This window comes from Mauremys reevesii, linkage group 2 (assembly GCF_016161935.1).
Source record: "Mauremys reevesii isolate NIE-2019 linkage group 2, ASM1616193v1, whole genome shotgun sequence".
In the NCBI taxonomy this organism is placed as follows: Eukaryota; Metazoa; Chordata; order Testudines; family Geoemydidae; genus Mauremys; species Mauremys reevesii.
The window spans coordinates 252,274,255-252,300,188 of NC_052624.1; the positions used below are offsets into that span (position 1 = coordinate 252,274,255).

The 25,934-nt window shown below is 43.7% G+C and overlaps 1 protein-coding gene across 1 annotated transcript; it reads left to right on the top strand.

The window, feature by feature from the left end:
* Positions 1-10,212: 10,212 nt before the first annotated feature.
* Positions 10,213-23,392, top strand: CTHRC1 (collagen triple helix repeat containing 1). The gene is made up of 4 exons (XM_039521507.1): positions 10,213-10,557; positions 14,569-14,790; positions 19,672-19,888; positions 21,387-23,392. The coding sequence occupies exons 1-4, from the start codon at positions 10,249-10,251 to the stop codon at positions 21,527-21,529; spliced, it is 891 nt and encodes a 296-aa protein (XP_039377441.1). The 5' UTR covers positions 10,213-10,248; the 3' UTR covers positions 21,530-23,392.
* Positions 23,393-25,934: the final 2,542 nt, after the last annotated feature.

Consider the following 25,934-nt stretch of genomic DNA (forward strand, 5'->3'; position numbering starts at 1 on the left):
GGGGGGAGTCAACTCCGAAAGTGGGGACTGATTGAGATGCCTTGTTTCTGCTCAACGAACATGAGCTGAAATCACTGATGAGCAGGTCTAAGGGGCTGAACCTTAGACGCTGGTGTGGGGACAGTGCTGCAGTGAAGGAGAATGCAACAGCAGTGATGTTCCCCATTTCTTGGTAAAATCACTAAGAACTGAAATCACTGAAAACTGGGCAAAGTGGGGGAACCTCAGGACACAGCATTGCATCTAGAGGAAGAGACAACAGGGAGTAGCAGCAGCAAAAGCCACAGGGTCAGCAGCAAGCGGTGGCAGAGATACCAGCTAGGGCAGTAAACAGCAAAGATGGTAGCAACAAACAGCAGCAGTGGTGAGCAGCAGCAAGTGGCAGTAGAGGCAGCCGTGGCAGTGGTGAGCAGCAGCAGCTGCATTGCACAAGTCCTTGTGCTGATTCTTAAGATGACTCACAGGCCTGGGTACCCTGTTACCTCCTGCCTCCAGCAAGTGGTAGCCAGATATCAGCTCCCTCACATCTCCAGCCTTTCAGCCATTCAAGCCCTCTCCTCTGGACTCTGCCAGCCCTAAATTTACCTTGCAGGCCCCTGAGTCCCTTAGAACCATTGCCCTGTGATATCCAGCCCCTGACACTGGCTAGTCCCAGCAATTTTCTGCCCACAAAGGTACAGTGTACCTCAGTTTACCAGTTTTATCTTAAAGCACTGCTCCTTTAAACCACACAGCACTTGTGAGCATTTATAATAAAACAAAAATAGGCTTATTTAAGAAAGAATAAAGATTTAATAAAAAATGAGAGAGGGGTGAAACAAATGGTTCCAATACAAAACAAAGTCATAAAATGTGAACATGAGTCTAGACGTATTAATACGTTTCCTTTCCTATCTAATAAAGTAGATACTCCCTTCCCACCCCCCACCCCCAATCCCAAATTCAGTCTATTGCAGAGCTTGCTGGTTTCACAAAAATCAGCATCCAAATATTCATGAAAATATGTCACTCCACCAGGAGTTTCCTTATTAAAAGGGCGCAGAGTGCTTCACCTTCCTCTTTGTTGTACTGAAAACAGCCTTTTATGTCTACTCACACACAAGGCAAACTCCTGCCTTGTTGTAAAGTTCCTTTTTTACCTTTACAGAGGTTTCAATCATTTAACTGGGAAACCATCAGAGGCAACTGCAAAGTCTTACTATTGTGCAAGGCTAAACAATTGAGCCTTGCATTGCATCACTGGCCAAACAGGGCAGGCTGACAAATCCCCCTTGCCCGAACGGGTCATCACCCAGACAAATTGTCACCTGGCAACTAATTTCTACTCTCCATCCCTAAAGTGTATTTTCAGTATAAATACATTATTCCATAAATATTACCTATACATACATCTTGCAATGATTATGAATGTTGACAAGCTATGAGCTTTCTGTAGATACCTTACATGTTACTCCTTATGGATAAATAGCCTGCAAGACATGTGGTTGGATTAGTGAGTTTGTCAGGTCTGAAGCAAGAGATGTTCTCAAAAGCCAGGCACCCTTTTGCCAAGAGCCCGCTGTGTCAGATCCTCCCTTCAGGGATTTGAGGTGAACCCACATAAACGCACCCTGAATTCTGTGACTTTGCTGTCTTTGAACAACCGAGTACAGTGCAGTGGAGGGCAACACGAACTGACACATTTTGTAAAACCATTACATCTGCCTTCAGAACTAGTTCTAGAGTCAAGTCTTAAAAGAGTACATGTCTTACAAAGAACTACTATACATATTACACCCCCTAAATGGTGAGCTGTGCCAGGAATCAACCTCTTTCAGTCAACAAACATCTAACACAGTTTATCCCTGCCAGTAGAAGTAACCAACAGAGAAACAGTTTTCTAGTGTCCTTTAAAATTACTATTACGTGTGTTTTATTCAAATCAAGTGCACACATGAAATGTATTTAATTAAAATTTCAAATATAGCTATTGAAGAGAAAGTTTTCACCAATGAAGAGCACAGTCATTTTCTTATATTGTTCTGAGGATCTTTGTAAGAAAATTAAATATATTTCCTAGCCTGCAGTAAGTTTTAGTTCCTAGAAAACTCATATTTTGGCTTTCTACTACTGAAGTACAGACTGTTCTTTCTTTCTTGAATCAGACACACAGGCTGCACAGTACTATTTGAAATATCCAACTGTCTTCTCTGATCGCAACCTTTAAAAAAAACAACTAACTTTTAGGGTCGGAAGAGACCTCAGGAGGTCATCTAGTTCAACCCCCTGCTCAAAGCAGGACCACCCCCAATTAAACCATCCCAGTCAGGGCTTTGTCAAGTCAGGCCTTAAAAACTTCTAAGTATGGAGAGTCCACCACCCACCTAGGTAACTCATTCCAGTGCTTCACCACCGTCCTAGTGAAATAGTTTTTCCTAATATTCAACCTAGACCTCCCCCACTGCAACTTGAGACCATTGCTCCTTGCGCTGTCATCTGCCACCTCTGAGAACAGCCAAGCTCCATCCTCTTTGGAACCCCTCTTCAGGTAGTTGAAGACTGCTATCAAATCCCCCCCAACTCTTCTCTTCTGCAGACTAAATAAGCCCAATTCCCTCAGCCTCGCCTCATAGCTCACATGCCCCAGCCTCCTAATCATTTTCATTGCCCTCCACTGGACTCTCTCCAATTTGTCCACCTCCTTACTGTAGTGGGGGGCCCCAAACTGGACGCAATACTCCAGATATGGCCTAACCAATGCTGAATAGAAAGGAATAATCACTTCCTTCGATCTGCTGGCAACACTCCTAATAATACAGCCCAATATGTCGTTAGCCTTCTTGGCAACCCGAGCACATTGTTGACTCATATCCAGCTTCTCATCCACTGTAATTGCTGGGTCCTTTTCTGCAGAACTGCTGCTTAGCCACTCAGTCCCCAGCCTGTAGCAGTGCATGAGATTCTTCTGTCCTAAGTGCAGGACTCTGCACTTGTCCTTGTTGAACCTCATCAGATTTCTTTTGGCCCAATCCTCCAATTTGTCTAGGTCACTCTGGATCCTATCCCTACCCTCCAGTGTATTTACCTCTCCCCCCAGCTTAAAGTCATCCGCGAACTTGCAATCCATCCCATCATCCAGCTCATTAATGAAGATGTTGAACAAAACCGGCCCCTATCTTCTACCTCAACCAGAAATTATGGGCTTGATGCAGGAATCACTTGGTGACATTCTGTGGGTTGTGATATGAAAGAGGTCATCCTAGAATGATGATCAGAATAGTTCTCTTTGGCCTTAAAATCTATCTATATTACTTGATTGAATTTCATGCCATCTGAGTATTACAACTAAACCTGTACAATGATGACTGTCCTCAGATATGCAAATAGAGAGCATTTAAATAAGTCAAAAATCACATCCCATGCAGCCTGTCAGAGAATAGGGTTCAGACTGGATTAGGTTTGGGACTATGTCTACCTTAATTTCTTCCAGATAGCAACCCAGAATGGCAGACAAATGAGTACTGGGGATTTTAAAGCAGGCATACTTATTGGAACGTGTAGCATCTTCTACACTATTCCTCAGTGACTCACTTTTCTCGCTCAATGCTCAAAAACATCCAATGTTCATTAAATAAATAGAGTACATGCTACAACTAGTGGAAACAGTCAATTCCTTCACTATAAAAAAGTTCTCAGGGGTGTTCTCATAGTAAGGAAAAATGTCTGTAAGAGTTAGTGGTTTCAGATCTCAAGGGTCTCAAAAATAGATGAGGATAACACAGTTCACAATGGAAACAATTACTTCAACCATGGATGCAAATATTATTAAGCATTATTTAATGCCATAAATGTACATAGCTGGACCAGGTAGGTAGTAGTCCCAAGTCATTACTATCTGTTAGCTGTTGTTTGGCCATTGTGAAGTGAGTTGGAAGTTTCATTCCAATTCCCAGTGGACCATACATCACAAAATCACCACCCTATTTGGCACTGATTGTACGCAGCCTGCCAGATGAGGTCTAGCTTTGTTTCTTCACCGGAGCCTCTGACAAGCTGATCACACACACACACACACACACACACACACACACACACACACACACACACACACACACACACACACACACACACACACACACACACACACACACACACACACACACACACACACACACACACTCTCTCTCTCTCTCTCTCTCTCTCTCTCTCTCTCTCCCTCTCCCTCTCTTTGTGATGGTTGTTCTTGCATGAAAATAAAGCACAGAGACTCCCAGGAGCAATGTCCAAACACAGCTGGCACTGAGTATCTAAATGAATTTCAATTGGTGGTATAAACCAGGTAGAGGATAGCCATGAAGGGAAATGTCTACCCTCAACATACTAAATCTGCTTTGGCAGACTGGGTGGAGAAGACTTATTGATGCAATGGTTGGAAAGGCACTGCAACAACATATTGTTGAGTATGTAAGGCTTGACAAGGTACAAAACATGTCAATGGCTACAGAGGTGGCTCTAGGTATTTTGCCGCCCCAAGCATGGCAGGCAGGCTGCCTTCGGTGGCTTGCCTGCGGGAGGTCCCCAGTCCCATGGATTCGGCGGCACGTCTGCAGGAGGTCCGCCGACGCCGCGGGACCAGCAGACCCTCTGCAGGCATGCCGCCGAATTTCAAGCTAATGAAATTCCCAGTCTTTGCGACCTTTTGTGCCACTAGTCTTTGACTTCAGCAGCTGAGAGAGAGATATGCAATGGTCTTCTCACTTAAAAAGCCTTGCACACAGGCATTCACACATATGAATACAAAATAGTAATGTGAAATATTCAAGAATATTTCATCCTTGTGGAAACCTTACCTCTATAATCCTACTCAGGCTGATGTCTGCATGGATTATCTCTCAAGTAACTGTCCGACTCTTCCAGTCCTAATCAGTGGCAACATATAATATAATTTATTTTGGATTGATTTTATTTCTAATATGACTTCATAATAAAATATTATTTTAATTAATACAATGTGATATGAATTATATTGGTTGTAGTTCTTAGTATTGTGGCATTTCCTTGAGCACAAGATCAAAAGTACTCAGTGAGAGGCAGTATAATGTTATTTCATAAAAGTCTAATTTTCTACTGCTGGGAAAAAAGATTTTTTTTTATCTTCTATGCTCCATACCTGTTAAAATGAAATAGATCCTGTCATCTAAACTTTTATATTTAGCTAGTATTTTCAAAAGTAATGATACTCATGCCACATTATGCTTCTGCTCGGAATCTTTGCTGTAGCTAAAATAACATTATTCTTCCTTCTGTAGAATTGTTCTGTGAGTTCCTGGATAAATAGCTCCTTAACCAGAAAGATACTAACTGTAAAACAGGGCCTCAAAGGTTTAAAAGGAGGGTTATAATAGTGGGATCTCTAGGGTTGTCAGACAAATGATGGAATAATGGATGAGATATGAAAAGTATAAAGTATCTTCCAAATATAGGCCTACGTGGCAATTTTCTGTATTAATCTATTTTCTGCATGGCAGCCATATTGATTCACAGGACAGTAACAACTCCATAAATCTATTTTTAAAATGGTGTCTAAATATAAATTTGCATAAGATTTTTGACAGTAGCTTTGGTAGACCATTCCTATTTTCAGAATTAGTTCATGAATATCAGTGTATATTTTTAATTGAGTGGCACAGACAAGGGTGGCAGAGACTGACCAAAAGTGGGAGGGCCAGGGGCCTCCACCCCCGCCCTTCCTCTTCTGCCCCTGGGTTTTCAGAACCCCTAATAGGAACACAGCAATTCTTTCTAAGGATTAAATGCAAGTAAGCATGCTTTTGTCTAATACTGCAGTTTATTAGATTTAAGCACACACAGACATAAGCAATAGATTTAGAACATCCCAGATATTATCAAACAGCTGGAACGGTACTGAGTAATTAACAGCAGGTTTGCAGTGGCCAGTTGCTCACCCACCGGGGAGCAAAGGTGTCAGGAAAAATGTCTTTCAAAATGGCTTCAGAAGCTAATATTAATATATTAGCTAATTTTTTATGCTTAACTTCTGCAAAACACATAGGTTATAATTAGGGCTACAATTACATCACTGCAGCCATGGAAGTCATGGAATCCATGACTTCCAGAGACCTCTGTGACATTTTCTGCCCTGGGGCTGGACTGCTGTCAGCAGGCAGCCCCGCAGCTCTCAGCCACTGCTGGCAGAGGCCCCCAGCAGCTCCTAACTGTTGGGCAGCAGTGGGACTCCGGAGCACCCTGGGGGTCCCCAGTGCTCCCACATGCCGTGGGCAGCAGGGGCTCCTGCAGCAGTTGGCAGGAGCCCTCCCTCCCCCCTGCCAGCAGCCCAGCCGTGGCGAGCAGCAGGGGAGGGCAGGGGGACCCTGCTGCAGCCCAGCTGCAGTGGGCGGCGGGAGCCCCCCCGAAACACCCCAGCCAAGGGGGGCAGCAGGAGCCCCTGCAGCTGCCCAGTCACCAGGGCAGGGATTGGACCTTGCACCAGCCCAGCTGCTGTGGGTGCTGGACCCTCCCTCCCTTCCCATTTTGTCAGGGATATTTTTAATAAAAATCATTGACAGGTCATGGGCTTCAGTGAATTTTTGTTTATTATCTGTGACCTGTCCATGATTTTTACTAAAAATATCTGTGACAAAATCTAAGCCATAGTTACAATGACCACTACTGAATTGTTACTTTTCCTATCTTGCAATAAACTTCTAGTATCAGAGGAGCCCAGACTCAAGGTTTTCCAACCACCAAGGTTTTCAGTTTCACTTGCTTACTTGTCTGTCCCCTCCTTCCATTCTGATTAGCAGAAGCTGTTAACTAGTTTTGACCTTGCTTCTGAAAGCCTCAACTATGTGGTGTTTTATTTCATTGCTACATGGAGGCTGAATGCACATAATATGGCTGCAATTCACTTAATTACGTTCTGGAATATACACACCCCTTAAATCCAGGGCAACACTCCCTGGCGAAGCCAGAGCAGGCCAGGAGCTGCGGACTCTCCATCTGCCTGGGGTGGGGAGGGTCAAGAGCAGCCCCTGGCCCATGTCCCTGCCCCACTGGTCCCCTGCCCAGGGCAGGTGGAGGGTCCACAGTGCAGCCCCAGGCCTGCCCGCGTGGCTCCCACCATGGCTGCGCTATGGCCCCCCAGCCGGAGTTGGGACCAGGTAAGAGCTTGTGCGTGGGCAGCTCTGGGGAGCTGCAGCCCTCCTGCCCTAGGCGGGAGAAGGGAAGCCCACAGCGTGTGGACACGGGCTGGGGGCTGCTCTCAACCACACCCTACCTCGGGCAGGTGAAGGGTCCACAGCGCCCCACAGCTGCCGGACTGGCCGGGGGGGTAGGGCCTTGGTGGGGGAAAGAGGTGATTCAGGGGCGGGGCCCCCTCCAAAAAATGGACAGGACAGGCCCATCCTCTTTCAAAAAGTGGAAGGGCCATTGCCTCCTGGCACCTCTTATTCCTGCACCACTGGGCACAGATGTTACAGTTGTCTGATTTCATGTGAGGGGCTGTAGATTTTGTGGCGCAGCTGGTACAGTTGCATGATTCCATGTGAAGGAGTTCTGGTTGCATGGCACAAACAGTACAGTTATTTGACTCCATGTGTGGGGGGTATATGCCTGTGCGTGACACAGATGGTACAGTTGTGTGACTCTATATGAGGGGTTTTGGTTGTGTGGCACAAATGGTTCAGTTGTCTGACTCCATGCAAGGGGCTGTAGGCTGCATGGTGCTGACGGTTCAGTTTTTTGACTCCAGGTGATGGTTCAATTGTTTGACTCCACATGAGGGGCATTAGGGTACGTGGTGTAGACAGTTCAGTTGTCCAACTCCATGGGAAGGGCTATAGGCTACATGGCACAGACAGTTCAGTTGTCCGACCCCACAGGAAGGGGCTGTAGTATGCGTGGCACAGGCAGTTCAGTTGTCTGACCCCAGGGATGGGGGTGGCGTGGCACAGGTGGTACAGTTGTCTTACTCCAGGGACAGGGGCTGTGTGGCACAGGCAGAACAGTAGTCTGACTGCAGGGAAGGGAGCTGCATGGCACAGGTGGTACAGATGTATGTTGTCAGTGCTAAGGGTCAGTGGCACAGGCGGTACAGTAGACTCCAGGGAAGGGGGGGCTGTGTAGCACAGGCAGTACAGTTGTTTGACTCCAGGGAAGAGGGCTGCATGGCATCAGCGTAATAGTTGTCTTATCCCAGGGAAGAGGGCTGCGTGGCACAGGTGGTACACTCATCTGACCCCAGGGAAAAGGGCTGTGTGGCACAGCTGTACAGTGGTATGTTGCCAGTGCTAAGGGTCAGTAGCACAGGTGGTACAGTTGACTCCAGGGCGGGGGGGGGGGGTGCGTGGCGCAGGTGGTACAGTTGTCTGTTGTCAGTACTAAGGGTCAGTGGCACAGGCGGTACAGTTGAAGCCAGGGAGGAGGGCTGCATGGCACAGGCAGTATGATTGTATGTTGCCAGTGCTAAGGGTCAGTGGCACAGGCGGTACAGTTGTCTGACCCCAGGGAAGGTAGCTGTGTGGCACAGGCGGTACAGTTGTATGTTGCCAGTGCTACGGGACAGGGGCACAGACGGCACGGTTGTGCGTTGCCAGCGCTAAGGGTCAGGGGCACGGGCCATGTGGTTGTGCGTTGCCAGTGCTAAGGGCCAGGGGCACAGATGGGACAGTTGTATGTTGCCAGTGCTAAGGGCCTGGGGCATGGGTGGTACGGTTGTGCATTGCCGGTGCTAAGGGCCAGGGTCACGGGTGGTGTGGTTGTGCGTTGCCGGTGCTACGGGTCAGGGGCAAAGATGAGACGGTTGTGCGTTGCTGGTGCTACGGGCTAGGGACCCAGGCAGGACAGTTGCCGGTGCTAAGGGCCGGGGGCACGGGCCGTGCGGTTGTGCGTTGCCGGTGCTACGGGTCAGGGGCACGGGCAGTATGGTTGTGCGGTGCTGGTGCTACGGGCCAGGGGCACGGGCAGTACGGTTGTGTGTTGCCGGAGTTAAGGCCCAGGGGCACGGGCCGTGCGGTTGTATGTTGCCCGTGCTACGGGCCAGGGGCACGGGAGGTGCGGTTGTGCGTTGCCGGTGCTATGGGTCAGGGGCACAGACGGGACGGTTGTATGTTGCCAGTGCTATGGGCCAGGGGCATGGGTGGTGCAGTTGTGCGTTGCCGGTGCTAAGGGCCGGGGGCACGGGTGGTAGGAGTGTGCGTTGCCAGTGCTAAGGGCCGGGGGCACGGGCCATGCGGTTGTGCGTTGCCGGTGCTACGGGTCAGGGGCACAGACGGGATGTTGCCGATGCTATGGGCCAGGGACTCAGGCGGGACGGTTCTGCGTTGCCGGTGCTAAGGGCTGGGGGCACGGGCCATGCGGTTGTGCGTTGCCGGTGCTACAGGTCAGGGGCACGGGCGGTGTGGTTGTGCGTTGCCGGTGCTACGGGCCAGGGGCATGGGCAGTACGGTTGTGCGTTGCCGGTGCTAAGGGCCAGGGTCACGGGCGGTGTGGTTGTGCGTTGCCGGTGCTACGGGTCAGGGGCAAAGATGGGACGGTTGTGCGTTGCTGGTGCTACGGGCCAGGGACCCAGGCAGGATGGTTGTGTGTTGCCGGTGCTAAGGGCCGGGGGCACGGGCCGTGCGGTTGTGCCTTGCCGGTGCTACGGGTCAGGGGCACAGACGGGACGGTTGTATGTTGCCAGTGCTATGGGCCAGGGGCATGGGTGGTGCGGTTGTGCGTTGCCGGTGCTAAGGGCCGGGGGCACGGGCCGTGCGGTTGTGCGTTGCCGGTGCTAAGGGCCAGTGGCACAGATGGGATGTTGCCGGCGCTATGGGCCAGGGACCCAGGCGGGATGGTTGTGCGTTGCCGGTGCTAAGGGCCAGGGGCACGGGCGGTGCGGTTGTGCGGTGCCGGTGCTAAGGGCCAGGGGCACGGGCGGTGCGGTTGTGCGGTGCCGGTGCTACGGGTCAGGGGCACAGACGGCATGGTTGTATGTTGCCAGTGCTAAAGGCCAGGGGCACGGTTGTGCGGTGCCGGTGCTAAGGGCCAGTGGCACAGATGGGATGTTGCCGGTGCTAAGGGCCAGGGGCACGGGCGGTGCGGTTGTGCGGTGCCGGTGCTAAGGGCCAGGGCGCACAGCCCCAGCACCCCTGGCCCGCGAGTGCCGGCTGCGGGTGCCTGAGGCTGGCGGGCACTGCGGGGGCGGGAAGCCCGGCGGGCCTGTGGCTGTGGCCGGACGGCTCAGGCTGGGAGTTGCTGCCGGGTTACAGGATGGAAATTCCTGGCGTCCCCAGGGAGGGAGCTCGGGCTCGGGGCTGTGAAAGGCTCATTTATCCAGCGCGCTGCTGCGGGGCGCTGCAGACACTGACTAATCCCCCCGCTCCGGCTCGCTCCGCTCCCAGCCAGCCCGGCCCCGCGCCCCCGGCAGCCCGCACCATGCGCTCTCCGCCCGCCGCTGCCGCCACCGCCGCCGCCTCGCTGCTCCTGGCCGCGCTGCTGCTGGTTGCGCCGCCGCTCGGGGAGTCCGAGAGCCCGAAGGGGAAGCACAAGCCGCTGCGCCAGAGGGAGGTGGTGGACTTGGTGAGCCTGCCCGCGCCGCAGCAACAGGGGATGGGAATGGAGGGGTCTGGAGCAAGGGGTCGGGAGAGAGGGACAGAGCTGAGGGGGCTGGAGAGGGGCTAGGGGTAGATGATGGGGCAGAGGGGGCCTGGAGATGGCTTAGGAGGACTGGAGTGGGGGCCTGGGGACAGAGGGGTCTGATGTGGGGGGAGCTGGTAGACAAGGCTGGGAGTGATGTTGTGGATTTGAGGTGACAGTAACAAGTGAGGAGCTGCTGGAGAATCTTCTCTGCTGCTTTTTCGTTCAAAGGGTTGGAACCACCCAATCCTCTCCTTTGCTTTAGCCCAGGAAGAGGCTAGTGCAGCTCTAGGGGCCAGTCTCTGCAACGTGTCCATTGTTGGGAGAACAGCTCCTTTCTGCCAGCCAGGACAGTTCCCCTTCCCAAACCCAGTTGTAACTTGAAGATCTGACCATAGTCTGTGTCGAAGAAAAACTCAGTTCTCGCTTTTTGTTTGGATGCAGCAAAATTAAATACTTTATTATTTCTCCAGTAATTACCATGGAGGGAGAGAGTGCCATAGGACACAGGGTCCTGGACAGGTCTCTCAACTGGTAAACAATTACATCAAGCCTTTATACCATTATTTCAGACGATTTCTAGCAATAATACAGACAGTAAAAAGCAACAAATACATTTTGTTTATACATAAGCTTTTCTGCTATCTCACTAGAAAAACAAGACTGCAAGACTGCACATTGCAAGGTCGTAATAACTTTCACACAATTCACTCTGTCTTACATTATCTTGCTTCCTCACGTCACCAGGGTCACAGTTAACCTAACTCATGCTAACTAACATTCATTAAGATCTCTTCAAAACCTTGTTAATTATTTACTGGCTTCCACATCTGAGTTATGCTGGGTCATTTTTGCAGGAAGGATGAGTAATTTGATTTATCTTCTTTTCTACATTTTATTGCTCACTAATTGTGATGATTCAGGGAAATGTTTAGAATGGATTTGTTTTCATGGAAGCTATTTCTTTCCAGACGCAGATTATGTTCCTCAGATTTTTACATAGCAGAGTCGGGAGTCTGTGGTTAAAGTAATACATACCCTTCTCTCCAGTCATGTCCGCATGAGGAAGCAAGGCCAAGTTAATGTGGCTGGATTGTTTCAATAAAAAAGAGTGGACTGTGAACTGCTATCCTTCCTTACTAAAACATCACCTATGCAAAACTGAAAATTTGAAGCCCTGATTAACTAAACTAGAATAGTAAATAAAGGACAAGATAAAGAAAAAAGATTACTTTTAAACTAAAGAGCCACAAGCACTGAAAAACTCTCATTTTTATTATCAGAGGGGTAGCCGTGTTAGTCTGGATCTGTAAAAGCAGCAAAGAATCCTGTGGCACCTTATAGACTAACAGACGTTTTGGAGCATGAGCTTTCGTGGGTGAATACCCACTTCGTCGGCTGCAAGTGCATCCAACAAAGTGAGTATTCACTCACAAAAGCTCATGCTCCAAAACGTCTGTTAGTCTATAAGGTGCCACAGGATTCTCATTTTATTAAATCCCACTTTCCTATGTGTAAACAAATTCACATTGGTGCTTATACATGGCACATTTCTGGATGCCGTTTCATTGCAACTACAAATGCACTGAAGGCTATAGAGCCATAGAAAACCAATAGTATGGATTTTTCTTCCCTCCAGCCAAAGGTAAGTCTTTGCAGGGATCTCCCACATGTACTCACTAACAACAATATTTGTTTAGGATGGAGAGGATGCTGCTGGTTTTGGTATGTAGATGGCATTGTCAGCAGATGTACCTAGATCATACCCTTCAAATTTACTTCAGTTTGAGGGCTATCACTAGTTTCAGTCCTAAACCCACCTGTGTTCCACACAGCTTTGGTGCCATCTCACTTTCATTGTTGGACATTTTTTATATATAAAAAAAGGAATAATGAATCTGAGGTTATGGGAAATTAAAGGAGCGAATCCCACATCTTAAGTTTTCTGTATGAACAAATATTTTTGTGTCCCTCATCTTGAATATTTGCCTGGCACTGCATCCTGCTTTTCAGCCTTGGCTGGCTGAGATCTATAACTCAGATAAATCGGTGGAAGCTAAGGAAACATACTTAAGTAGATGTATGCTAACTGTGTCAGCTAAAATAACTTTGACACAGACCCCTTCAAAAATAGAACCAAAACCATGACAAGGGGCCGCCTTGCTTCAACAGACACAACATTGTCATTTTACAACAATATGCTCATTCCACTTCAAAAGCAGCATACCATATGTGAAAATAATTGATCTGGTGAGTTCAGATCGGCTTGGCTGAAGAGGAGACCAAAGCCCATGTAATTCTTTTGCATATGTGAGTTTCTGGGTCTGCAAAAGTTTAAACCACCCTCTCTGGAAATATTCAAAATTTCTTTAATGTTAGATCAGTTTGGAGCACCCTCTTTTTGGCTAGCTCTGCCCCCTGGTGGAATAGAAAACTAAAATGTCCAGGTCCGTTAAAGTGGTGGTTCTCAACCAGGGGTACATGTACCCCTGTGGGTAAGCAGAAGTCTTCCAGGGGGTACATCAACTCATCTAGATATTTGCCTAGATTTACAACAGGCTACACCAACAGCACTAGCAAAGTCAGCACAAACTAAAATTTCATACAGACAATGACTTGTTTATACTGCTCTGTATCATTGGTTTTCAGACCTTTTTCCTGGCGACCCAGGAGCTGGGGATGAGGGGTGTGGGGTGAGGCCAGGAATGAGGGGGTTCAGCATGTAGGAGGGGGCTCAGGGCTGGGGCAGGGGGTTCGGGAGGGGGGTCAGGGCTCTGGGCTGGGGATGCAGGCTCTGGGGTGGGGCCAGGGATGAGGGGGGCTTGTCCAGAGCGGTCACAGTGGAGCACTCTGGGATAGCTCCCAGAGGCCAATACCGTCAGTTTGCGTCCGCACTATCCCAAATTCGACCCAGCAAGGTCGATTTTAGTATTACTCCCCTCGTTGGGGAGGAGTACAGAAGTCAATTTTAAGAGCTCTTTAGGTCAATGGAACGGGGCTGGTTGTGTGGATGCAGTCATTTTTAAATCAACCTAACACGGCTAAATTCGACCCAACCCCGTAGCGTAGACCAGGGCTCTGTGGAGGGATGAAGATTGGAATAAGCACTCAGTCAGCAGATGGGAAAGAATGTTCAAGATAAAAAAATGTAGTGGACATCAGCACTGTCTGAAGATTCCTGTTGCAGCGTCTTCTATGTCTGCTTCTCCTGGCTTTGTCTGCACCCCCCAAATTGTCTCCTCCCTGGAGTTATTCCCTGGAGCTTGCATGGATGGGGGACAGGTGGAACTGCATGGGGTCCACCCTGCACAGCTCTGGGTCCAAAGAATAGTTTGGGGATTGAAGGCAGAGAAGAGATAGCCCCATCTGAGTTTCATCTTCCTCTCTCCCAAATGTTATGTTTACACTGTTAAATCTCATAGTCTAGTTGTTTAAAATGTAGGGTGACCAGATGTCCCAATTTTATAGAGACAGTCCCAATTTTTGTGTCTTTGTGGCTCCTATTACTCTCCCACCCCCATCCTGCTTTTTCACACTTGCTGTCTGGTCACCCTATTCAAATGTGAAAGCAAAGTGTACCATCGTAGTCTGAGGCCAACAATTGATCATATTAATATTGTAATCTGGGGAAACTTTTTTGGAAGGTAGGGGACATTGTACACTTTTCCATGCAGTTTTGTAGTTAACATAAATTAATATTTTCTATTAATGAAACTGCTGCCCTGCATCTGTCTTTGATACCCCAGTAACAGCAAACTCAACTGCCAATTTTAACATATTCATTTAATTTTTAGTATTTAAGAGGCAATGTGATTTCTTGCCACTCTTTCCTCACTAATAGAGGAATGTTCATGGCCTTCTATAAAAGACTCCTATCTTGTACAAAGTAAGCAACACTATTTTTAAGCCTTAGCCTCAATAAGCAAAGTGTGAAAAAAAGTTTGTATTTTTCAGTACAATGGAATGTGTTTACAAGGACCTGGTGGTGTTCCTGGACGAGATGGAAACCCTGGCATCAATGGAATTCCTGGGACACCTGGAATTCCTGGTCGGGATGGGTTGAAAGGAGAAAAAGGAGAATGTATGCGAGAAAGCATTGAGGAGTCTTGGACACCCAACTTTAAACAGTGTTCATGGAGTGCGCTGAATTATGGCATAGATCTTGGGAAAATTGCAGTAAGTAAGCACCCGTGATGTTGCAGTCTGATGTAAAGCAACACCATAGCAGACACTGATGGAAACTTTCTTCAACATTCAAGGTTGAGCCCATGTAGAGTTTTAGTTCAGGCCCATTTCTATTATGCATAATAACTGATTGGACATTCCAGGTGGCTCATTTCAGTAATAAAGCTGCAGGTGAGAGAGCTGGGCTGTTCTGGGTACATACAGCAGACCTGTATTCAGTTTTCCCTTTTGAAGCAGTAGAACTGGAAGCCAAGGTTTTTGCTGCATGGATTATAGAGGTAATTGGCTAACTTACTGGCGAGACTTGTGCAGCATTGACAAGTCCTAATCAGTTCAACAAAAATATTGTGATCCTTAGTGCAGGCCTCTGAGCATGAGATTTTAAAATAAGAAAAAAACAAGACATTAATAGGTATGCAAGATGGCCAGAAAGAAGAAAAAAATTCCCAACCCCATAGTAGCTATACATCAAGCCTGAGATTGGTAGGCCTACTTTGTTTAAGTAGTACAGGTGCAGTCACAGGGTACGTCTACACTATCCACTGGATCAGCAGGTAGCGATCGATCTATCAGGGATTGATTTATCGCATGTAGTGTAGATACGATAAATCAATCCCTGATCACTCTCCTGTCGACTGCTGAACTCCAGCAGTGCAAGAGGCGGAAGCAAAGTCGACGGTGGAGCTGCGGTCATCGATCCAGTGCCGCTAGGACACGAAGTAATTAATTTTAATTCGATCTAAGATACGTTAACTTCAGCTATGCTATTCTCGTAGCTGAAGTTGCGTATCTTAGATTGATTTCCCTCCCCCCTCCCCCAGTGTAGACCAGGCCTAAGTGTGAGAACTAATTCAATAGACACAATAAATATCTAATTTCTATTTACTTTAGAACTGCCCCTTAGTGGGCCCAATCAGCAAGTTATTCAGCATTGGGTAGAAGGGGCACACTTAAAAATTCAACTGAAAATGTTTTCTACTAAATTGTATAGACTGTCAATATTAAGAGTCTTTCAGTTTTCACAAAAACAGTGTCTTGTGACTGCTAAATCCAGGGAGCCTAAATGATGAAGAGAGAAATCATAAAATTATATTATGTAGGGAGTCAGGTTTCAAACACATCCCTTGTTCCCTTGCATCACAGTAGTGCAGTAGGATGGACTGATTGTAAGTCACCAGTTTTAATCATGATTTAAACCAGCATGCAGAAAACCTTGATTTCAGTAATTGATTTGAATCTTGATTTGCATTTATACTTTTGAGTTATTTTTCTAAAGAAAAGTTGATTCTTAGTGGTAGGTAACCATTAAAACATGTTGATTGGCAACTAAAGGTAGCATTTACATGAAATTTGATACTTCTTTTTGCTAACCACATCTATCTATATTTAAGAAGTTATACTACAAAATTTATTCAAATTCTTAATTTTTAAATTTTGTAGGTCAGAAAATAATGAATGGTGTATTTATTTACTAGGTGATGGTGGGGTTTTTTACTTGTGATTTATTTTAAGCTTGACTTGAGTGGAAATGGGACTTCAAGTAAAAATACATACACACAGCTTTTTAATTTTATTAGTTAAAACTAAAATGTGGAGGATACATAAGGAATTTTTTTTGATCAAAACATGATTTGCATTTAAAACTGAGTTATTAAACAAAAGAAATAGCTGTAGTTGTTGAAAGGAAAAAGCAGTGAGAGGCAAAAAGGCATCCTTTAAAAACTTTAAAAAGATAAATCCTAATGAGGAAAATAGAAAAGAGCATAAACTCTATCAAATGAAGTGTAAAAATATAATTAGAAAGACCAAAAAATAATTTGAAGAACAGTTAGCCAAAGACTTCAAAAGTAATAGCAACATTTTTTTAAAATACATCAGAAGCAGAAAGCCTGCTAAACAAGCAGTGGGGCCACTGGACGGTTGAGATGCTAAAGGAGCACTCAAAAACAAAAAGGCCATTGTGGAGAAACTAAATGAATTCTTTGCATTGGTCTTCACTGTTAAGGATATGAGGGAAATTCCCAAACCTGAGCCATTCTTTTTGGGTGACAGATCTGAGGAACTGTCCCAAATTGAGGTGTCATTAGAGAAGGTTTTGGAACAAATTGATAAACAGTAATAAGTCTCCAGGACCTGATGGTATTCAACCAAGAGTTCTGAAGGAATTCAAGTGTGAAATTGCAGGACTGCTAACTATTATCTGTAACCTATCATTAAATCAGCTTCTGTAGCAAATGACTGGAGAATAATTAATGTGACACCAATTTTTAAAAAGGTCTCCAGAGGTGACCCTGGCAACTACAGGCCAGTAAGCCTCACTTCAGTACCAGGCAAATTGGTTGAAACTATTGTAAAGAACAAAATTGTCAGACACATAGATGAACATAATTTGTTGGGAAATAGTCAACATGGTTTTTGTAAAGGGAAACCATGCCTCACCACTCTACTAGAATTCTTTGAGGGGGATGGGGGTCAACAAGCATGTGGACAAAGGAGAGCCAGTGGATACAGTGTATTTAGATTTTCAAAAAGATTTTGACAAGGTCCCTCACCAAAGGCTCTTAAGCAAAATAAGCAGTCATGGGATAAGAGGGAAGGTTCTCTCATGGATTGGTAACTGGTTAAAAGATAGGAAACAAAGGGTAGGAATAAATGGTCAGTTTTCAGAATGGAGAGAGGTAAATAGTGGCGTCTCCCAGGGATCTGTATTGGGCCCAGTCCTATTTAACATATGGACACTCCCCAATTTACGCAAGGTGTTCCATTCCGGAATGCCGTGCATAACTCGAATTTTGCATAAGTCAGGAATGTATACCCAACCATTACGCAAAAAAACAACTTTCTAGCTTACGGAACTTTTTCTGCAAATGCGGATTTACGTAAGTCAGGTTTGCGTAACCCGCAGAGCATCTGTTTTCATAAACAATCTGGAAAAAGGGGTAAACAAAGAGGTGGCAAAATTTGCAGATGATACAAAACTACTGAAGATAGTTAAGTCCCAGTCAGACTGCAGACAGCTACAAAAAAGGATCTCACAAAACTGGGTGACTGGGCAACAAAATGGCAGATGAAATTTAATGTTGATAAATGCAAAGTAATGCACATTGGAAAACATAATCCTAACTATATATATACAATGATGGGGTCTAAATTGGCTGTTACCACTCAAGAAGGATCTTGGGAGTAATTGTGGATAGTTGTCTGAAATCATCCACTCAATGTGCAGTAGCAGTCAAAAAAAAGCAAACAAAATGTTGGAAATCATCAAGAAAGGGATAAATAATAAGACAGAAAATATCATAATGCCTCTATATAAATCCATGGTACACCCACACCTTGAATACCGTGTACAGCTATGGTCACCCCATCTCAAAAAAGATATATTGGAATTGGAAAAGGTTCAGAAAAGGGCAACAAAAATTATTAGGGGTATAGAACGGCTTCTGTATGAGGAGAGATTAATAAGACTGGGACTTTTCAGCTTGGAAAAGAGGCAACTAAGGGGGAATATGATAGAGGTCTACAATCATGAGTGGTATAGAGAACGTAAATAAGGAAGTGTTATTTACTCCTTCTTATTATACAAGAACAAGGGGCCACCAAATGAAATTAATAGGTAGCAGGTTTAAAACAAGCACAAGAAAGTATTTTTCCATGCAACACACTGTCAACCTCTGGAACTCCTTGCCAGAGGGTGTTGTGAAGGCAAATACTATAACAGCATTCAAAAGGGAGCTAGATAGATTAATGGAAGATAGCCATTGATGGACCTATTAGCCAGGATGGGCAGGAATGGTGTCCCTTGCCTCTGTTTGCCACAAGCTGGGATTGGGTGACAGGGCATAGATCACTTGATGATAACCTGTTCATTCCCTTTGGGGCACCTTCTATTGGCCACTGTCAGAGGACAAGATACTGGGCTTGATGGACCTTTGGTCTGACCCAGTATGGCTATTTTTATTTTCTTATGTAAATGAAGTGATTGTTTCTGGTCACGTCCTTCAAGATTTTAGAACTAGGAGATCTCATCCTCTCACACCTAGTTTTTATTCATAGATCGGAAAAGGAAAACAGGTTCCTGCTTTTTCAACTTCCAATCAGTTTCTTAACTTTGAGTGAACAAGTCATTGAACTAGTTGAATAAACTGTAATGAAGAAAAAATTCTCTGCAACCGCAGAAGAGGCTACTGTTGTCACAGGCTGGTTTAACACCTCAGCAAACTCTAATGTCCATGGGCTGAGCCACTGGTTTGATGTTCTTTAAAACTTCAGTAGCAAACAGGTAGAACTTAATATTAAGATCACTTTAAAATATTTAATAAATAGTTAATGAAGGCTTTAATATGTCATAATTTTAAGTAATTTTTAAAAGCAAATACTTAAATTTTAGAAAATCTGGTTTAAATAAATCATCCCTATTAAAACTTAAAAAAAAACAACTAATTTATCCACCTTGTACAGCACCAAGATGCATCTTTTCATCAACCTCTTCTGGCTAACATTTTGTGTTGAGTATGGACTGGCTTGAGAGAGCTGGTAACACTATCCTTACTTGCAAGGAAGGGGAGTGTGGGAAAAGAAAGAAGAAAGAAAGGAAAACCCCAAAGATTATGTAGATACCTAACTTGAAAGCATACATCGTCTCATATTAAAATATAGGATCTCATTCCCTAACATTCCCCCATTCTCTGGGGTGTTTGAAACATAGATCAGTGTTTTGGGGCATCGACTTACTTCTCAGGTGCTGTTTTTTTAATAAAAGGAGCAGGGGAATGAAGGGGGAGAACAGAGAAGGTGATTAATGTATTCTCAAAAGAATTAGTGAAGTGGGTTCAAAAGCCACAGCCAACAATTCGTTCTTATTTTCCTTAGGAATGTACATTCACAAAGATGCGCTCTAACAGTGCTCTAAGAGTTCTCTTCAGTGGATCACTTCGACTCAAATGCAAAAATGCATGCTGCCAGCGGTGGTATTTTACATTTAATGGAGCCGAATGCTCTGGGCCACTTCCTATTGAAGCCATAATTTATTTAGACCAAGGAAGCCCAGAGCTGAATTCAACTATTAATATACATCGCACTTCTTCAGGTATGTATGTTAAAGCCATGTGCTTAGGAATGGAGTTCAATATAAGGATGCAGTTAACAAGTGACATGGGGAACCTCATAAGGACCTCCATTTAGAAGTCTAGGGTCCATAAAGGGGAGGCAGAGAAAGACAGTTGCTAGTTGATTTTTCCCACCTTTGTTGGAATTCAGTATCAGTATTAAAAATACAGTAACAGCAGATTTTCTTGTGGATTTGTGTTTACTGCCACTCCATTTTTACGGTTTTACTAGCTTTAGTCATACTTTATGTAAATGCAAGAAGTTAGAGATGAAGAGACTTACCTTATCTGGTCCAACCCACTGAGCTTCAATAGGATTCTATTGAACAACTACTGCTGCTTCAAATTAGGATAAAAAAGGCATGTGTGACACTATGCCCAACTGCAGTATAACTAAATAGCACTAGTGTTTTGGTGAAACTGGAATACCACCTTAAGTTGGCAGTGTATGTATTAGACCTGTATTGTCTTTTGTGCAGTTATGTGCATCAGGTATGGAATTGCATGCAATATTCTTGGGAAGACAGACTAATTTCTGCTGGAGTTTCCAACACAAACCCATCTTTACCAGTGAGGCCTATCATGTTAAAAGCTAAAACCAAATCATATTCAGGAACAGTTAGTTATCCACATCTTATATGATGCCCTCTTCTAAGAAAGGGGCAAATCACAACAACAGTTCTTGTTCAATATCAAAAAATTATGATATGGGGAAAATGGGAGTAACAACTAAAATATACCTACACCATATGTCCCCTTAGTACCTTGAATTATAAACATATACTGAGAGAAATTGTATATAAAACCAAAGGCTTGCAACATCTAACTTATCAGATATTGTAGCATAGAGAATATTCACCACAGCGCAGCAAATAGGCTAAAAGATTTCACAGGAAAACAACTGCTGCTTGTAACAGGCCTAAGGTTATTGGGAAGTTAGCAGCTCAGCTCTTTGCCTATGACAGAAGGTCTCTGACTCTCTGTCTCTCCTCCCGCTGGAGCAGTATTTCACTACAGTAACAAGAAAATCCATGAAAACCCACTTGTGTGGCCATAGTAGGTCTTTCCATGAAGTATCAGAACGGGTTTGTTACCGCTGTATTCATGTCTCCCATTAGCATTGCCACTACAATGGAGACTGTTGAAAAAGTGAACAGAAATAAGGAACTGTGTATGGTTAAACTAGTCCTATAGATCATAAAATTACTTTAAAAAACTTTGTATAATGGTTTAAAAAACATTTGGCTGCAGATAGTTTCTACCGAGGCCATGGTACCCTGGAAGACAATGTCCCCTGCCCCGCAAAGATTTATACAGTAGCAACATAGTAACGCTAACTAATGGAGTTTCTATACAGAGTTGCACTGAATTAATGTTCTTTGGCATGTTAACTATGTGAAAGTCAGGATATGGAAAAAAAAAATCAGTGAAATAAAGGATACTGATTATTTGAAATAAGATACGTTTGTCTTTAAACAGTGGAAGGACTGTGTGAAGGAATCAGCGCTGGGTTGGTGGATGTTGCTATTTGGGTTGGTACTTGTGCAGATTACCCAAGAGGTGATGCTTCTACTGGATGGAATTCTGTCTCTCGTATCATCATTGAAGAGCTGCCGAAATAGAAGTTTTTTCTAAACCTCCTTATAACCCATCGTTCCCAAGCCCCCCATATCAATTTTTTATACACATTTTGTACAATTAACTTTGAAATTGAATATTTCTGTAGAGCTTTGTAAGCATCTGGCCAGAATACACAGACTTGCTTACAAGCACCCTAGTTGAGTTTTTCCAGCTGAACTGTTTAACAGGTAGGCACATCACTGTTAAGCACACCTGGCAAGTTCTTCTACAATATATGTTTAGAATATTAGAAACAAGTTTGTCCAGTTGTTTTATTATAATTTGGACTGAATATTTATCACCTTTGTAAAAACTAGAGATTAAATCTTTTTATATCAGTTAAATAAATAAGACCTTTTATAAAAAGAGGCAAAAATCCAGGCTATTTTATTGTCAGCAAAATGCAAAGGGTTTTACTTTTTACATGACTATTATGAAACAGGTGTATTAGAGTAGCTTGTCAGACATTAAAGTAGTATCTGTGGAGAAAATACTATACTTTATTCTTCATTTCAGATTTCAAGAGCATTACTTAAAAGCATCAAATCATATTATTCGAACCTGACTGTACTACTGTAGCACCAGATTATTCAACTTTACTATAGTTCTGATTCAACTCCCATTGATGTTAGTGAGAGTTGGATCCAGGCCGATAAGAAGCAGAAAACATCTCATTTTAAAAGATTAAGTTTTCAGCATACCATTTTGGCTTTTTCACCACTAAGTTAAATAACTCATTAAGAAGTTCTCCGCACTCAATTTATTTTTAGTATGAAAGTCAGTCAGTACTGAAGAAGACTAATAAGGGTGTACAATTTTACTACAACAAATGCTGATTTATCTTAATAATTAAGGTATTTCATTTCCCCAACAAACTAGTTTATTTCATAGTCTTCTTAGCCAGTCACCACTTATCACTTTGGTGCTAAGATAATTATAAATCAGCAACACAAAAGCATTAAGTGTGTTACATTAATAGGAATGGAAAAAATAAATATTTAAGGGTAGGCTCAAATGCCTATGCTCTATGGCCTTCAGAATAGTTTGCAAGTGTTAGAAGCAATCACACTATGAAGGTGATCATGTTGGTCATTCAGCATTTCTCATAGCTAACTGTAGCATTCTAAGTATTCACTCCAAAATGCAGCTGTCAAGTGACAGTACCCACAAAAGTGGGGCCCTTTTAAATTTTTACAACTTAAAAGCTAAGTGGTTAAGAAGAACTCAAATTTTGCACTGAAGACACAATCCAAAGGAAAAGTCACTAAAACATGTATAACATGTGAAAGCGTAATGACTAGTTTTCCCTAGAATTAAAAAGAAAAAAAACAAACATGTACAGCTTAGATTCAGGTTTTAACTTTATTTCTTAAAAAAAAAAACCACTTTGGCTCAGCCAGGTTCTGAAGAGAATATGCAATACATATTTTTTAAGATTGTCGCCGCATTTCCCTCTCAAATTTCTACCTCCATTTTGCAGTGAGTTGGTACCATATAAACTAACCTGAAACTAGGAGGGCTGTCAGGCTCTTCTACCTGGAAATAATACCAGTGTTGCTGCTGAGGTCCAGCAACCTATACAGCGGCTATATCTCCCTAGAACTTTGTTCATTGCCACTGTTTTCATGGGGTTTCACCAAGTGGTTAATAATGCAATGCCCTATTGAATTAGTCCTACATAATATGTACTTGATTTTTTTTTTTTTAAATAAAAACTTCATAAGGCACATGAAGTTAAAACTGCATTATACAGAGATGTTAAGTTTCGTAATTCACATGATGGCCTTTGAGTAAGTTCAGTTATCATTCAAGTACAAATGAAATGTAAATATTAAAAATGCCTAGATAATAAAGGCTAGCTAATGGAACCCTAACAGTATCCCATCTCTGCTGAACGCCACCAATTTCATAATTTAGACATTTATGTTCTCAGGTCTGTGTGAGTGAGAGTAGGAATGGGTTATTTATTATTTGTATTACTGTAGCACCTGGGAGCTCTAGTCACAAACCTGGACCACATAGTGCTAGGTGCTGTAAAAACACAGAATGAAGATAGTCCCTGCCCCAAGAAGCTTAGTTAGTAAAGACAAACATGCAGGAAAGATTAACCAAGAAGGCAGTAAGATTAGTCAATTGAAACAAACATTCCTCTCAATATCAAGCTACTCTTCAGATGGTTGAATTAAGAATGCTCAACATTTTACCTTTTGCAATGTCCTAAATTCCAGGATCATAAAATTACTCAATCCAGGCTCACTCCAAAATTACTTCTTATGTATAACGAACTTGCCATAGGTTAGGTTACTTATTATGAAAGGATGAGCTTTTGGAATAATCAATTTCCTAAGCAATTAAGAAGGTAAACCAGTTGCCAGGCTCCAAGTTATTTAACTTACAGGCTGAATAATTCTTGTATTAACATTTATTAACTCCTGCCTCTCATTCGATACTTTATACAAAACAATTAAATGCTGTTACAAACGTGGATATTTGCAAAGAACACATTTTCCTGATGCAGAATTAAGAATAACTAAAGTCTGCTAACTCCCAAAAACATGTACCCTGGATCCTGAACCCTGGGATGCCACTGCTGTTTCAAATGTTCTTCTACAAAATGTCCTGTAATCTTTGTTTTTGGGAAAAGTGCTGACGCAAGTTATGACAATCACACTCTTAAATTAAGAGGCAAAATGGCATTTTTTTTTCTCTTTTAAAAAAGGCAACTTCTCCCATGCACACTGCTTATGATGGAAGACTACATATGGACTCATGCATTTCTGCTGTGGTGTCAAGTAATACTTTGAATAAAAAGAACAAGGAGTACTTGTGGCACCTTAGAGACTAACAAGTTTATTTAGACATAAGTTTTGTGGGCAAAAACCCACTTCATCAGATGCATGGAGTGGAAAACACAGTAGGAAGACACACACACACACACCCCATGAAAAGATGGGGTTGCACACACCACACAACAAAAACACTAACTGAGGAACCTGTCCTTGCAACAAAGCCCGTTGCCAACTCTGTCCACATATCTATTCAAGAAACACCATCATAGGACCTAATCACATCAGCCACACCATCAGGGGCTTGTTCACCTGCACATGTACCAATGTGATATATGCCATCATGTGCCAGCCATGCCCCTCTGCCATGTACATTGGCCAAACCGGACAGTCTCTATGCAAAAGAATAAATGGACACAAATCAGACGTCAAGAATGATAACATTCAAAAACCAGTTGGAGAACACTTCAGCCTCCCTGGACACTCAATTACAGACCTAAAAGCCACAATTCTTCAACAACAAAAAAAAAAACTTCAAAAAGAGACTCCAACGAGAAACTGCAGAACTGGAATTAATTTGCAAACTGGACACCATTAAATTAGGCTTGAATAAAGACTGGGAGTGGATGGGTCATTACACAAACTAAAGACTATTTCCCTATACTAATTTTTCTCCCCTACTGTTACTCACACCTTCTTGTCAACTGTTTGAAATGGGCCATCCTGATTATGACTACAAAAGCTTTTTTTCTCCTGCTGATATCCCACCTTAACTGATTGTCTCGTTAGAGCTGGTATGGCAACTCCCATCTTTTCATGTTGTGTGTGTGTGTGTGTGTGTATATATATATATATATATATATATATATACACACACACACTGTATTTTCCACTCCATGCATCTGATGAAGTGGGTTTTTACCCACGAAAGCTTATGCCCAAATAAATTTGTTAGTCTCTAAGGTGCCACAAGTATTCCTCATTCTTTTTCCTGATACAGACTAACACGGCTGCTACTCTGAAACTCTGAATAAATAAGACCAACATTTTGAAAAAGCCATCTTTAAAATAAGACTTTGAAAAATGCTGTTATTTACAAAAACTAGTGCAAAAGCACCAAGCTATTTGCTAAACATGTCTATGTGTCTGAACATGTCCTTTTACTTCAATGTAAACTCAACCTGGAGTTTACATGTAATCTCTGTAACTAAGAGAGAGAATTTGTCTTTCCCTCTAAGAGGAAAAACTGGAGAATTGGCCAGTGACACAGTAACTGCTGATTTAGGTCTGATGCTGCAAAAATTTTGCAAGATGCCTTGGACATTATACTAAAACTGGAGGTTTATTAGATTTTAATATAATGGGCTGGGTGAACAGCCATTCTCCTCACTGTCTCCAGCCACACTGTACCTTAAAAGGTACTCTAAATGTTTATGCTGTCCCTACTCCCGCAGTCTCCTCCAGTGAGTCAGGGATTGCACTGCGCATACACTGCAATCAAGGCATTTGTAATTCTGAAACCTGACAAATTACACATGGATGGGATTTAGAAGACTCCAGATCACCATGAGGACAAACGTGTACACAGTTCTGTGGGGAGACTGCCAAAGAGGCCCTGTGT